Here is a 15,296-nt window from a genome sequence, read left to right as displayed (position 1 = left end):
CAGACTAATTTGATAACGTCACTTATCACAAAATATCACATAAGGCCATCACCATTAGTGAAATCATCAAACACGCTTTAATGGAATTTCAGGAACCATGGACGTCTGATTGAAAATTGGAATGGTCGAAATTGATACTGTCAGTGTCCATAATATACAAAAAAAATTCAGAAAACCTCTTTACAATCCCCTTAAGAGGAGGCTTTCTAAAGGATAAAATTACTATGGTCGAATTACAAAATGTTACCAATGAAAGCCTATACAAGATCTTGTATTTCTGACCATGCTAGCTGTCCAAAAATCTATCAAAAGGTAAAGTAATAGTCAACAGGATCAATTAACCATGTTTACATCAAACAAGGCTTGTCTCACAATCTGGTCAAATGTAGAACAAGAATTTTCTGTAGGCCAACTACAAGCACTAAATAAAGGATAATGAATAATGGATAATGAATAACAATAGGACCAGTATGCTCTAAATTCTCATTTTTTGTGAGTATGCTAATTCTCATTTTTGTGAGCATGTTAAAATTCTCATTTTTGTAAGCATGCCAAAATTCTCATTTTTTGTGAGCAAGCTAATTCTCATTTGTTGTGAGCGTGCCAGAATTCTCATTGTTTGTGAGCTTGCTAAATTCCAATTTTTTTTGTGAGCATGCTTAATTCATATTTCTTATGATGATGCCAAATTCTCCTTTGTTTTGTGAGAATCCTATGGCCAATTTCACTTCAAAATTCATTCACAATACATACCAGTATTCATCTAATATAGATTCTTAATGTTTTTAAGCAGACACTATTTGTTGTAAACATAGGTTGTCTATAAAATCAACTATTTTAAGATCATTATACACAAATAATATACAATTAATCTAAAACATAAATATACAATAGGTGTACAATATACAATAGGTGTACAATATACAAAGAAAACTCAATTTTATTTGACCATTTGACCAATAAACATTATTTGTATTTATTGAAATGAAAAAAAGTGAAACATAAACACAGGAAAAGCAATTTCTCAATCTAAGTAATAGTATATCTACAAGCTATAAACATATCACATTGTGAGTAGTTGTTGGTTTCAAAAAAAAAAATACCATATAAAAAAAATGTTTTCTTTATACTTTTTCTGTTTTACATGGAAACATAGCTTTCATTCACATCATTCCTTTTTCCTGTCCAATCAAAACTTGACCAGTTAATGTTACAAATACCAAGATATCAAAATATAATCTTCTGGGAATATCAGAATCATTTAAATCAAAGCTATAAGTGTCTCTATTATCTGCACATATGTCTATAATTATGATTTTTTGCGTTATTTTGGGTAAAATTGGTTTTATCATCTTGAAGGTATTATAAGGAATATTTACATTTCTACTATCACTCCCTTCAATGAACCAGTTACGCAAACTGGCGTTTATTTGTCGATAAACTGTAGTTTGTCATGTGACCCTATGAAGCAGTCAAAGCAGATTATATAAAACAGTGAAATTTATTCAGTTTTTCACATGATCAATTGTGTTTACACAACAAAAATGCTATTGAGACCAACGTTTAATTCTTAATTAAGTGTGAAATATGAATATGAATGTTTGAAGTTTGGTTAGTATCACTCTCACAAATTATAGACACAGTTCTTAAATTTATCACATCATATAGCATTAACCATAGCATAGCATTTTCATAATCAGAATAAAAATGTCCAAAAATAATCTGAAAGCCCCTTATCAAAGATATATAGAGTGGCCCAGAAAAAATACAACACTTTTAATTTTTTAAAAGGCTGGTATTTCAAAGCAAATAGATTATGTATTTTCTGGGTCATACAAATATATCCGAGTATGACACAACTCCACCAGTAGCAAAACAAATAGAGGTCATATGCTACATTCAATTTAGACAAATCTTAGGTAATAGTCTTACTAAATCAGAAACAATCATGACACCACATTAAAACCTTACACTAAATTTTACATTCATATACATTGATATGTATTTTTTATGTCACAATAAGGCTTCTTCTGGATGGTTAGTGTGAGACTACATAATATACAAAACAAATTGAAACACAAAAAAATTCTAAAATGGCACTCAAAAATACCAATTAACGGGTTATTGTCTAATTGTTTAACAAACATATTAATTTTGCAATTATTCCTTATAGGAAAAGAATTCAATATACAATTGTTTAAAAGCAAAACAAGAATGGGCTGAAAGACTTATATATAAGTAGACCCCCTATTCATACAAGTACATTTCTTATCAATATAAAAATGGTGTAAGTGATGAAAATATTCAGAATATAATATAATTATTTTCCTTTTAAACTGTTTTTCGGTAGGCAATACTACAGTTTTTATTAATGAAATTTATCAATTAGAATTAGAGTTATAGAATTATCATTGACATATCCATTGATCAAATACTATAATAACTCTTTCAGATAAATACTGTTATTATAACATATTACATAACATTTTAAGGTTATTTTTTACAATAAATAAAGTTATGACTATCAAAATTGATAACTTTAAAAATAATTCATAGATCCACGAGAATGATTGACAGCTGAATATTGACCAGTCCTCTTAAAATCAGCCGCCATGTTTTACCCACAAACAACTAAGCGTGTGTCATAAATGACATTAAATTTTGAATGACTCATGTGCATCTGACAAAATGGTATTACAAGTCCACCTTCTATGTGGTTGTTTGTGGTGATTGAAAACTGTATCTAAGTGGGCGGAGACTAAGCTGTTCTCCAAAAGAAATCTGATTGGATTATCTTATCACATTGACAAACTCAACTAATCAGATTCCTTGAGTTTTAAATTGCAATATAGTTGTATAAATTAAATCATTAACTTTTATTTAGATCCACAATATTACTGAAAAACCCTGTTTTCCAGAGCAAAGTTTGCTACATCATCTGTGTATGCAACACTAAAGAAATTGAGGGCATCCAACTTTAATTACAATCAATTAAATTATATTAAATAAATTAGAGTTGAAAAAGGATTTAAAAATTCTAAAGAGATTATAAACAAAAGTTATATTACAATTATATTTAATATTTCTTTATATAACTTATATAAAATATTTCATGTATTTAGAGCTGAATTATAGAAGATAAAAATGTTAACAATATACTTTAATATCCTTGATTAGGCACGCTAAAAAATTTCTCTTCAGGTCAGTTTTTCCTATAAATCACCCAAAAGATTTCTTGTTTAGTTCTAGAGAGGTCAGGTCAATCAGGTCAAACATAAAGTGAGCGGAACTCTAAAAGTGAGTTGACCTCTGTAAGAAAATGGAGTGGAACGGTGCTGCAAAAGTAATGTGAATTCTGTATGTAAAATATGTGATGTCTTTAGAGAGAATTGTGAGTTGACCTCTGTAATTGAAGTGAACTCTCGAACAAAAGTGAGTTGACCTCTGTAACTAAAATGGGTTGACCTCTGTATCTTAAGTGACCACTGTAGAAAACGTGAGGTATTCTCTAGAGCAAAAGTGAGTTGACCCTGTAACTGTTGTTAAAGTGAGTTGATCTTCTAAGACAAAGTGAGTTGAACTCCTTAGACAAAGTAACTTGAGGTGTATAACATCAGTGAGTTGACCTCCTTCACCTAGGTAAATTGAGTTGACCTCAAAGTATATCAAATTTTTCCTCTATTATTCAGCTCTATAGTATAAAACCCTTTAAATTTATCATCTAATAAAAACCTGATCAAATTTATCTATAAGAATCAACGCAAACATGTTAACATGGGATAGAGATAAGAGATTAGATTGACCTTTAGGCCAGACTAAATTAGGACCAAACACAATGGCTAAATTCATGGGTGTCATTTTATTTATAGCTTGTTTCTCTGTCACCTGTAATACAAAATACATTATTTCTTATAGAAGCTGTCAGATCACAAAAAAAAATTCCCAATATTAACAAAAAACTCATTTATTTGTGAACTCTGGAAGACAAAATTCATTCGAAATTCCCCTTTTTTCGAAGCTGAAACAAATCTCTCATTTAACATTTGATTTAGAGGGTTTTGAAAAGATATTGTTAAGTATAAGTTATAATCATAGTGATTGTACCAAACAAAACTTACTTGTGTTAAGAACTGCATGATATATTTCAGTACAATATAGTTATCTTCAGGCATTTCTTCTCGTAATAGTCTCTGTACTTCTACTAACTGTTTATTACTATCTAATACTATCAATAGAAAAACATACAAATTTACTTATCATTGTTTCTCACAAATTCACAATGTGTTTAAGTATAAGGTATTGCAATATAATATTTCGAAGTTTATCAACTAAATGTTAGAACTCCCCATACTGGCAGTGTGCCTCTATCAAGAAAGTGGGGTGCAGGAACCGGGGGCACAACTGAGAGTTTGAGATTCCAAATGCAAAAGCATTTAAATTGTGGGAGAATTGGACATTTTAGTCTGAATTAAAGTCTGAAAAATGAGTAGCTAGAAACTAAGCTCTATCAGCAAAGAGCAAAGAAAACCATATCTCCTTAAAACTTACAATGTAATCTAGTAATTGGTTCATGTAAATCATATGTTAATATAGGATCCTGAAGTTCTCTGAGGAATGTCTTTAATAAAACAGCTGGAACATGTACATCTCCAATTTCATTGAAATCTACTTCTTTACCTAAAATACAATAATAAAATATTTTCACTGCTCAATACATCAATTGTAGAGTGATATATAAAATTAAACAGAGATTGAATCATCATTTTGTTATTCAGAGTTTCACACTTTGAAATATATCTGTTTATTTCTGATATATCACCATCAGAGCAGTGCTCAATGAGGTCAATTTCGCAGCACTCTTTTTATGTTGACAAATGCATGGTAAGATGGTCTCAAGATGGTCTCACACAAATACGATACGTGTCTTGAAGTCATTAATACATACAATTAATTAATGTTACTCTACCTTCATTAAAATCACGTTGTACTTGTTTTAAAGTCACAGCACGAGCTGATCTACGGAATATACCATCTACTTCTAAAGCTGTAATTATAATCAAGGTTTGTTGTATTCAAATAATGGTGTACAGTTCTAATTTAGACACATACAACCCTTGTCACCCTAGCAAGATTTCTTTTAGCTCCATCAAAATATACGACCTTGGTATTTTGTCCTTGAAGAGCCTCATATGGAAAACAACCATCATTTGAATAAAACAATTAACTGCAGCCAGTTTTGCTACAGATTGCCCCTGTAAAAGATCCCACAACTGTCAAATGTGAAAGATTTACTAAATGCCACACAAGAGTAGAAAAACCTACCATTTTCTTTTAGAAACTCCACTGTTTGTTCAACTACAATAGGTATAATCCTACCAGAATTTTCTTTAATGCTGGAATAAATGATCAACAAAATTGAATAACTCTACTGCTGTTTCTGGTTTTCATTTTCCGTATCAAGGCATAAAGGCAACTTTCATCCTAAATTGTCCATAGTTTAGAATTGAGCTGTTTCATTTCGAAATATTGGTTGCCATAAGTAGACAGGAAAATAATAATATGACTAAAAATATTCATTTGGTATTAATTGAAAAGAAAACCAAGTTATTCACAAGATAAACTTACTATTCTAAAGTAACACCAAATTGCTGTGTTTTTAAAGGTCCAGCTTTCTCTAAAGTAGTTGACTGGTAGGGGTATTGAGGTTTTAATGCATTTACTCTTTTAGCGTCAAACCTATAAAATAGAAAAAATAAATCAATTTCAGTCAAAGATATGTTAAATTTTAGCTCCATTTATATTTATAATCAGATTCTTTTGCCAAATTTGACAATAAGGAAAAAATGTTGGAAAGCACACACAGAATGAGATGGCTGTTCCTCTCCAACATTTTGTGTAAATTGGCATTTCATAGACATTGGCAGATAATCATCACCATGATTGCTGTGAATCTTTGAACATGTCCAAAACCACAGCACAAAGAATGTCCAAGAGATTGAATGCTGAAGAAAAAGGACAAAAATTTAATTTCTGTATTCTCTCCCTTTAGCAATCACAGTTTTACACAGCGAGTCTTCACAGGGAGAAATAATATGAACATAATCAGACTATCACAACCATGCAAAGGTACATTTGCTAAGAATATACTTTAATTTCTTATGGTCTAGCTACTATAAGTATAGTACACTTTTATGTTTAGCAAATCTTTCAGTGTGACAAGGTTTGCGCTCGATTGAAGTGTTCTGAACAGGTTCCGTCTGTTCCAATTCTGGAATCAAACGAATGATACGAAAGCAAATAGTCAAATCTAAAATTTTCCAATCTATTTCTTTGCCATTTTGAATTTGACTTCACCTACTATTTTTTCAGAACAAGTGGAAAGCATTTTGAACTCTGTTCTCTTGTTGATTGGATATCCACATTGATCCTGAATGTACAGAACATATAATAATACAATACTTACTCTAATACAGGTAAAGGAACTGTAAGCTGATCAAAATGTAGATGATTTTTTAACTCCACTAAATAATCGACATACATAACTTTCTTTCCAAATTTAGCACTTAATATAGGTTTAAATATATTCCACAATATCTTGATAAAATTTGTAGGATGCACTAGATACAAAGCCTTTAAATTCTTCTTATATCTGAAAACAAGAGCAATTTTTATATAACTGACTTTTTGTCAAAAACTTTGTAACCATGACAACTTTCTTTTTAACCAAGATAACCAAGATTTTCTATCAAAAGTTTTATAAGCTTGTATTAACCAAGATACCATACTTTCTATCAAAAGCTTTATAAGCTTGAATTAACCAAGATAACTTATTTTCTATCAAAAGCTTTATAAGCTTGAATTAACCAAGATAACTTATTTTCTATCAAAAGCTTTATAAGCTTGTATTAACCAAGATAACTTATTTTCTATCAAAAGCTTTTTAAGCTTGAATGAACCAAGATAACTTATTTTCTATCAAAAGCTTTATAAGCTTGTATTAACTCAGATAACTTATTTTCTATCAAAAGCTTTATAAGCTTGTATTAACTCAGATAACTTACTTTCAATCAAAAGCTTTATAAGCTTGTATAAACCAAGATACCATACTTTCTATCAAAAGCTTTATAAGCTTGTATAAACTAAGATAACTTACTTTCTATCAAAAGCTTTATAAGCTTGTATAAACTAAGATAACCAAGATTTTCTATCAAAAGCTTTTTAAGCTTGTAATAACCAAGATATCATATTTTCTATCAAAAGCTTTATAAGCTTGTATAAACTAAGATAACTTATTTTCTATCAAAAGCTTTATAAGCTTGTATTAACCAAGATAACTTACTTTCTATCAAAAGCTTTATAAGCTTGTATAATCTAAGATAACTTATTTTCTATCAAAAGCTTTATAAGCTTGTATAAACTAAGATAACTTACTTTCTATCAAAAGCTTTATAAGCTTGTATTAACCAAGATAACTTATTTTCTATCAAAAGCTTTATAAGCTTGTATTAACCAAGATAACTTATTTTCTATCAAAAGCTTTATAAGCTTGTATTAACCAAGATAACTTATTTTATATCAAAAGCTTTATAAGTTTATATTAACCAAGATAACTTACTTTCTATCAAAAGCTGTATAAGTTTGTATTAACCAAAATAACTTACTTTCTATCAAAAGCTTTATAAGCTTGTATTAACCAAGATAACTTATTTTCTATCAAAAGCTTTATAAGTTTATATTAACCAAGATAACTTACTTTCTATCAAAAGCTGTACAAGTTTGTATTAACTAAGATAACTTACTTTCTATCAAAAGCTTTATAAGCTTGTATTAACCAAGATAACTTATTTTCTATCAAAAACTTTATTAGCTTGTATTAACCAAGATAACTTATTTTCTATCAAAAGCTGTACAAGTTTGTATTAACTAAGATAACTTATTTTCTATCAAAAGCTTTATAAGCTTGTATTAACCAAGATAACTTATTTTCTATCAAAAGCTTTATAAGATAACTTATTTTATATCAAAAGCTTTATAAGCTTGTATTAACCAAGATAACTTATTTTCTATCAAAAACTTTATAAGCTTGTATTAACTAAGATAACTTACTTTCTATCAAAAGCTTTATAAGCTTGTATTAACCAAGATAACTTATTTTCTATCAAAAGCTTTATAAGCTTGTATTAACTAAGATAACTTACTTTCTATCAAAAGCTTTATAAGCTTGTATTAACTAAGATAACTTATTTTCTATCAAAAGCTTTATAAGCTTGTATTAACCAAGATAACTTATTTTCTATCAAAAACTTTATAAGCTTGTATTAACTAAGATAACTTACTTTCTATCAAAAGCTTTATAAGCTTGTATTAACCAAGATAACTTATTTTCTATCAAAAGCTTAATAAGCTTGTATTAACTAAGATAACTTACTTTCTATCAAAAGCTTTATAAGCTTGTATTAACTAAGATAACTTATTTTCTATCAAAAACTTTATAAGCTTGTATTAACTAAGATAACTTACTTTCTATCAAAAGCTTTATAAGTTTGTATTAACCAAGATAACTTATTTTATATCAAAAGCTTTATAAGCTTGTATTAACCAAGATAACTTATTTTCTATCAAAAGCTTTATAAGCTTGTATTAACCAAGATAACTTATTTTCTATCAAAAGCTTTATAAGCATGTATTAACCAAGATACCATACTTTCTATCAAAAGCTTTATAAGCTTGTATTAACCAAGATAACTTATTTTATATCAAAAGCTTTATAAGCATGTATTGACCAAGATACCATACTTTCTATCAAAAGCTTTATAAGCTTGTATTAACCAAGATACCATACTTTCTATCAAAAGCTGTACAAGTTTGTATTAACCAAGATGACTTACTTTCTATCAAAAGCTTTATAAGCTTGTATTAACTGAGATAACTTACTTTCTATCAAAAGCTTTATAAGCTTGTATTAACTAAGATAACTTATTTTCTATCAAAAGCTTTATAAGCTTGTATTAACTAAGATAACTTACTTTCTATCAAAAGCTTTATAAGCTTGTATTAACTAAGATAACTTACTTTCTATCAAAAGCTTTATAAGCTTGTATTAACTAAGATAACTTACTTTCTATCAAAAGCTTTATAAGCTTGTATTAACCAAGATAACTTATTTTCTATCAAAAACTTTATTAGCTTGTATTAACCAAGATAACTTATTTTCTATCAAAAACTTTATAAGTTTATATTAACCAAGATAACTTATTTTATATCAAAAGCTTTATAAGTTTATATTAACCAAGATAACTTATTTTCTATCAAAAGCTGTACAAGTTTGTATTAACCAAAATAACTTATTTTCTATCAAAAGCTTTATAAGCTTGTATTAACTAAGATAACTTACTTTCTATCAAAAGCTTTATAAGCTTGTATTAACTGAGATAACTTACTTTCTATCAAAAGCTTTATAAGCTTGTATTAACTAAGATAACTTATTTTCTATCAAAAGCTTTATAAGCTTGTATTAACTAAGATAACTTACTTTCTATCAAAAGCTTTATAAGATAACTTATTTTCTATCAAAAGCTTTATAAGCTTGTATTAACTAAGATAACTTATTTTCTATCAAAAGCTTTATAAGCTTGTATTAACTAAGATAACTTACTTTCTATCAAAAGCTTTATAAGCTTGTATTAACTAAGATAACTTATTTTCTATCAAAAGCTTTATAAGCTTGTATTAACCAAGATAACTTATTTTCTATCAAAAGCTTTATAAGCTTGTATTAACCAAGATAACTTATTTTCTATCAAAAGCTTTATAAGCTTGTATTAACCAAGATAACTTATTTTCTATCAAAAACTTTATAAGCTTGTATTACCAAGATAACTTATTTTCTATCAAAAGTTGTACAAGTTTGTATTAACCAAAATAACTTACTTTCTATCAAAAGCTTTATAAGCTTGAATTAACCAAGATAACTTATTTTCTATCAAAAGCTTGTACAAGTTTGTATTAACCAAGATTACTTATTTTCTATCAAAAGCTTTACAAGTTTGTATTAACCAAAATAACTTACTTTCTATCAAAAGCTGTACAAGTTTGTATTAACCAAGATAACTTACTTTCTATCAAAAGCTTTATAAGCTTGTATTAACCAGGATAACTTATTTTCTATCAAAAGTTGTACAAGTTTGTAATAACCAAGATAACTTACTTTCTATCAAAAGCTTTATAAGCTTGAATTAACCAAGATAACTTACTTTCTATCAAAAGCTTTATAAGCTTGTATTAACCAAGATAACTTTGGTTTATTACTACTCCGTAAACCATAATGAAAATAAACTAGAACATAATCTTCTTCAACATATTTATCTAGAGTGTGTTTAATATATCTGAAAATAGGAAACAATAGAAAATATTATTTCGTTATCCTGACAATAAGCCCATTGTTTAATACAAATTAGTCTCAAATTCAATTTCAATAAAATATGAATCTAGGATCTTCGCATAGTAGAATACTCTCCTTAATAACTTATTGCTGATGTTCAGTGAGTTTCCTTGCTTATATGCCAAAGTCTAATTAGCTTTGCTGATGAGAATTGTTTGTCCAAAACACACATCAGCAGCATGATATGAGCTCTATTTTGCAAGTACAATCTCAGCAATATTACACAAAGAGAGCTGTTACAATCATACTTTGTATAATTTCAATATTTGGTACTCACTCTAACAATCTCTGATGATCAAAGTTTTTATTGGACGGTAATTTACATGATGAAAATACTATAACTTTTCTACCAAATAAATCATCACCTAGACAAATAAATATAGTAAATATACTACATGCTGAATATTATTATATCCAGTGGCATAGCTCTTATTAGAATGAAAGAAGCTGTTATGTATTTGTGAGACGAATTCTAAACTACTTTCCACTTTGCTAAAGTTTAATTTAACCATTAGCAATTTTTAGAATTTCATGCAACAATGAGATATAAAAGCAAGTAATCCCAATAAAAAATAGATTGCAGCATCCCTTTACTGAAAATATTGCTCTTGAGAAAACAAATCATTATGCTGACCAAAAATACAGCCTGTCTTGCAAATTCCATAGCACTTACCTGCAACCTCAATAATTCCATATCTTTCTACATCATAGAACTCACTTACAGTTTCTTCATCCTGTAATACATTAATAGACAATTCATTAAGAATAATTACAAATAATAAGACTATTAATGACTATACAACCCTGAAAGAAGATGTCTTAATATTTGTTTTACCAACCGAGAGCTCAATTTCCACTGTCTGTGTCCCTTTTCAGATTTACAGTGGCAACAGTTAAGGGTGCCAATATGTCATATCAAGAACATTATCTGTAAGGGAAAAATTTAAATAATAATTTAAACTGCCCTCAAGTTCATTTTCATTAATTGCAGATGAACCAAAGGTCCAGTTGTCATTCTGAAGAGTACAAAGGATAGCTAAAATTGAGCTCTACAGGCTTCTAAAGCAAATATTCAGATTACCAGTATATTATTTTTTATATAATCTACTTTTACCTTCAATAAAGCCATTCTATTTCACTGTTCACTCTATTTCACTAAATAGCACATAATATTCTAAAACTCAGGTACACTGAAGTTTAGTTTGTATAGGAGAATAAAACTATTATACCTCTAAATGAAACTAGGTCTCTGATATTTAAAAAGGTCAATGCTTCAAACATTTGACATGCATGACCTTTTAAGGAAATATTGATTAATGTTTTCACAACTTGAATTGATTTTTTTAGCTATGGTAGGGAATAAATTTAAAGGGATACAATTGTTAACAAAACCAGATAAAGCAGTCTGTTAAGCTTTTGGGAGGGGGAGGGGGGGGGGGGGGGGGGGGGTTGGTAATTAGAGTATCTGAAATTGACGAGCTGTCATTTTAACATTAAACCACAGATAATTCTAGACACACATGGATTTGAAGGCTCAAATTGTGCCAGTGAGCTCTGATTGACTTAGCACAATAATTTCCATTTCAGAGAATTGAGTACGAATGGGAAAATAAAATGGCGCATCTGTCCCTTTAAAATATCAAAATCCAGGATACAGTTCTTTCCTATTGAATAAAATTGGAAAGTCCAAAGGCCGTATCTGATACTTAATTACAAAACATGTACATTGAGTTTTCTTAACTTCTAACACAAGCTCTTGTCAACTTTAAATAGCTAAGGTTAAGGGTTACCTATAATATCTATTAAAACATAATATTTAATCGTCCTCGTCCTTATAAGATAAGTAAAACATCATCGTCCCAAAAGTTACTAATAATATCTAAAGGCATTTGCACAGTGGTTAGTTTAATGGAATAACACAGACCACAAATTTATGGCAGACTAAAAATTGGAATGGTCAAATCAAATCCCATATACACTTATCAAATTTATAAAACTTTTACAATCTTTTAAATACATACTGGAGTGGTTCCTAATTCTTTTTCAAAATCTTCATCTATTAAACCATCAGGAGTTATGGCACCACTTCTAAAGGCACCACCTTCTGTTTCTTTAGCTAATTCTGCAAACAAAACAGATCTTAAATCAATATAATCAAATGTGCTGTTTTCTAAAAGTTCAGTATCATGTGCCACTAATACTATTCTTTGTAAAATATACTTAATCTACCACATTTCATCCCAAAATAGGATGGAAAATCTATTCTGTGATGTGTTCATGTGACAAATACTGCACATTTTGACCAAAAACATGAAATGGTAACAATTGGTCATAAATGCTACCACATTTCATCGAAATTGGAATATGGAAAATGTATTCTTTATTGTGTTCACAAGTCAATAATATTGATATTTCAACCAAAGTCAAGAATTGTAGAGGCGCATTTCAATTTGAATCTGAATTTTCATCAGTTTGTCAAAACACCTGAACAGAATTGAGCCATTATCATGAAAGCAGACAATACTTGGACTAATTATATAACATTTTGATCATAGATAAGCATAGACAATATGCTACATATTATGATAGAAGCAATTCATGTTCTATTTAGTTAGTCATGCATAAACTATGTTTTCCCTAGTTTAGAACTGTCAGTTTAAAATATATTTACATTAAACATTAGATACATGAGAATCAAAATATATTTAAATTAAACTATAGATACATGAGAATTAAAATATATTTAAATTAAACTCTAGATACATGAGAATTAAAATATATTTAAATTAAACATTAGATACATGAGAATTAAAATATATTTAAATTAAACTATAGATACATGAGAATTAAAATATATTTAAATTAAACGTTAGATACATGAGAATTAAAATATATTTAAATTAAACTCTAGATACATGAGAATTAAAATATATTTAAATTAAACTCTAGATACATGAGAATAAAAATATATTCAAATTAAACTGTAGATACATGAGAATCAGAATTTTCCTTTCCAAAGTAAATTTCAAAGAATACCAGGAAAAGAATTATCATATTACAATGGGAATATTTATATTAGTATAAGTTATAGAATGATAATTAGTGCAAATAGTACAGGGCTTTTCAACCTTTTTCTATCAGGATCCTTGATCAATTATTACTCTCCTTCACCCTATAAATCCTTACTATTAACCCCTTCCCCTATAAATCCTTAATATTAACCCTCTTACCCCTATAAATCCTAACTATTAACCCTCTTTTAAAAATCCCAACTATTAACCCTCTTACCCCTATAAATCCTAACTATTAACCCTCTTACCCCTATAAATCCTAACTATTAACCCTCTTACCCCTATAAATCCTTACTATTACCCCCTTCACCCTATAAATCCTTAATATTACCCCCTTCACCCTATAAATCCTTACTATTAACCCCTTCCCCTTATAAATCCTTATTATTAACCCCTTCGCCTTATAAATCCTTACTATTACCCCTTCACCCTATAAATCCGTAATATTACCCCCTTCACCCTATAAATCCTTACTATCAACCCCTTCCCCTTATAAATCCTTATTATTAACCCTCTTACCCCTATAAATCCTTACTATTAACCCCTTCCCCTATTTAACCCTCTTACCCCTATAAATCCTAACTATTACCCCCTTCACCCTAAAAAAACTTACTATTTCCCCCTATAAATACTTACTATTTCACCCTCTTACCCCTATAAATCCTTACTATTACTCCCCTTCCCCCTATAAATCCTTACTATTTCCCCCTATAAATCCTTACTATTTACCCCCTCTTTCTCCTATAAATCCTTACTATTTACCCTCTTTCTCCTATAAATCCTTATTATTACCACCCCTAGGTTGAAAACCTCTTAAATAGTGAATATAAGAATCCAAAAAGTAGCAAATTCAAAGGATTAAAAACAGGTTATCCAGTGCATCAGAGGAAATCATTTTTCAATTCTCAAAAAGTTACTATTTTTCTAAATCTCCCATTCTTGAATTTAAAAAATAATAATAAAATGTATTTCTGAAGGACAAACGTGTTAAAAATCCAATATATCATGATGGTTCAGATATAAAATCTCATTGTGTTTGGTTTGTAATCAATATAATATATATCTGACATCTTGTCAATAATTCTATACATACAGAGAAATAAAAAAGAAAATACATGAAGGTTTGGCATATCTCTGATCCTTACATACATAATAAGTTTCATCAAAATCTATTCAAAGAGCTGTAAATGCTACAGTTTCTAAAAATGATGCCAGTCTAAATGTTGAACACCTTACTTCAATTGCATAAGAGCCAAAATGAACTGGATAGCTCAAATTTATCACATAGTAATTCTTATATTTAGATGATTGCATCCCTTCTTAGAAATTATAAAATGAGAATAAACATATAGGCTTTCCTCTCTGTTGTCAGGTGACTGCTTCAATTGTATATGGACTATCATGGGTACAAATAACTATGAGGCAATATCAAATCATCATGCTACAAATTATGTTTTTTTGTGGGAAAATGTCAATTGCACCACCTCAAACAATTAAAGCTATCTTGAAAAAAAATTACATGTACAATGTTATAATTACAAAAATTCCAGGAAGTTTTTCATTGCCTGAAGCATAAGCAACACTATTTGTTCAAGAACTGTGTTAGAAAAGTAATAAGTAATAATAATCAATAGTAGAATGGTAGATAGTATACAGGAAGGTATTAGTAACTAATATACAGTACAGTACTAAACTTGATGGTATCAGGTCACTAATTAATTGTATTGACAATCTAACACATACTAATTAGTAAGTCAACTACAAGTATCACGCATTAGAAGAAA

The 15,296-nt window shown here is 28.8% G+C and overlaps 1 protein-coding gene across 1 annotated transcript; it reads right to left on the bottom strand.

Moving 5' to 3' along the window:
• Positions 1 to 3,717: 3,717 nt before the first annotated feature.
• LOTGIDRAFT_168254 (hypothetical protein) lies at positions 3,718 to 12,944 on the bottom strand (the record flags this gene model as incomplete). Its single annotated transcript, XM_009066130.1, has 12 exons — positions 3,718 to 3,885; positions 4,119 to 4,225; positions 4,549 to 4,677; positions 4,967 to 5,044; positions 5,323 to 5,393; positions 5,626 to 5,736; positions 6,464 to 6,649; positions 10,254 to 10,385; positions 10,719 to 10,806; positions 11,115 to 11,175; positions 12,463 to 12,563; positions 12,926 to 12,944. The coding sequence occupies 12 exons, from the start codon at positions 12,942 to 12,944 to the stop codon at positions 3,718 to 3,720; spliced, it is 1,251 nt and encodes a 416-aa protein (XP_009064378.1).
• Between the last annotated feature and the right edge of the window lie 2,352 nt (positions 12,945 to 15,296).

The sequence above is a fragment of the Lottia gigantea genome (genome assembly GCF_000327385.1).
Source record: "Lottia gigantea unplaced genomic scaffold LOTGIsca_73, whole genome shotgun sequence".
In the NCBI taxonomy this organism is placed as follows: Eukaryota; Metazoa; Mollusca; class Gastropoda; family Lottiidae; genus Lottia; species Lottia gigantea.
The sequence above is the reverse complement of the archived record's forward strand: the minus strand, read 5'-3'. Positions and strand labels throughout refer to the sequence as shown.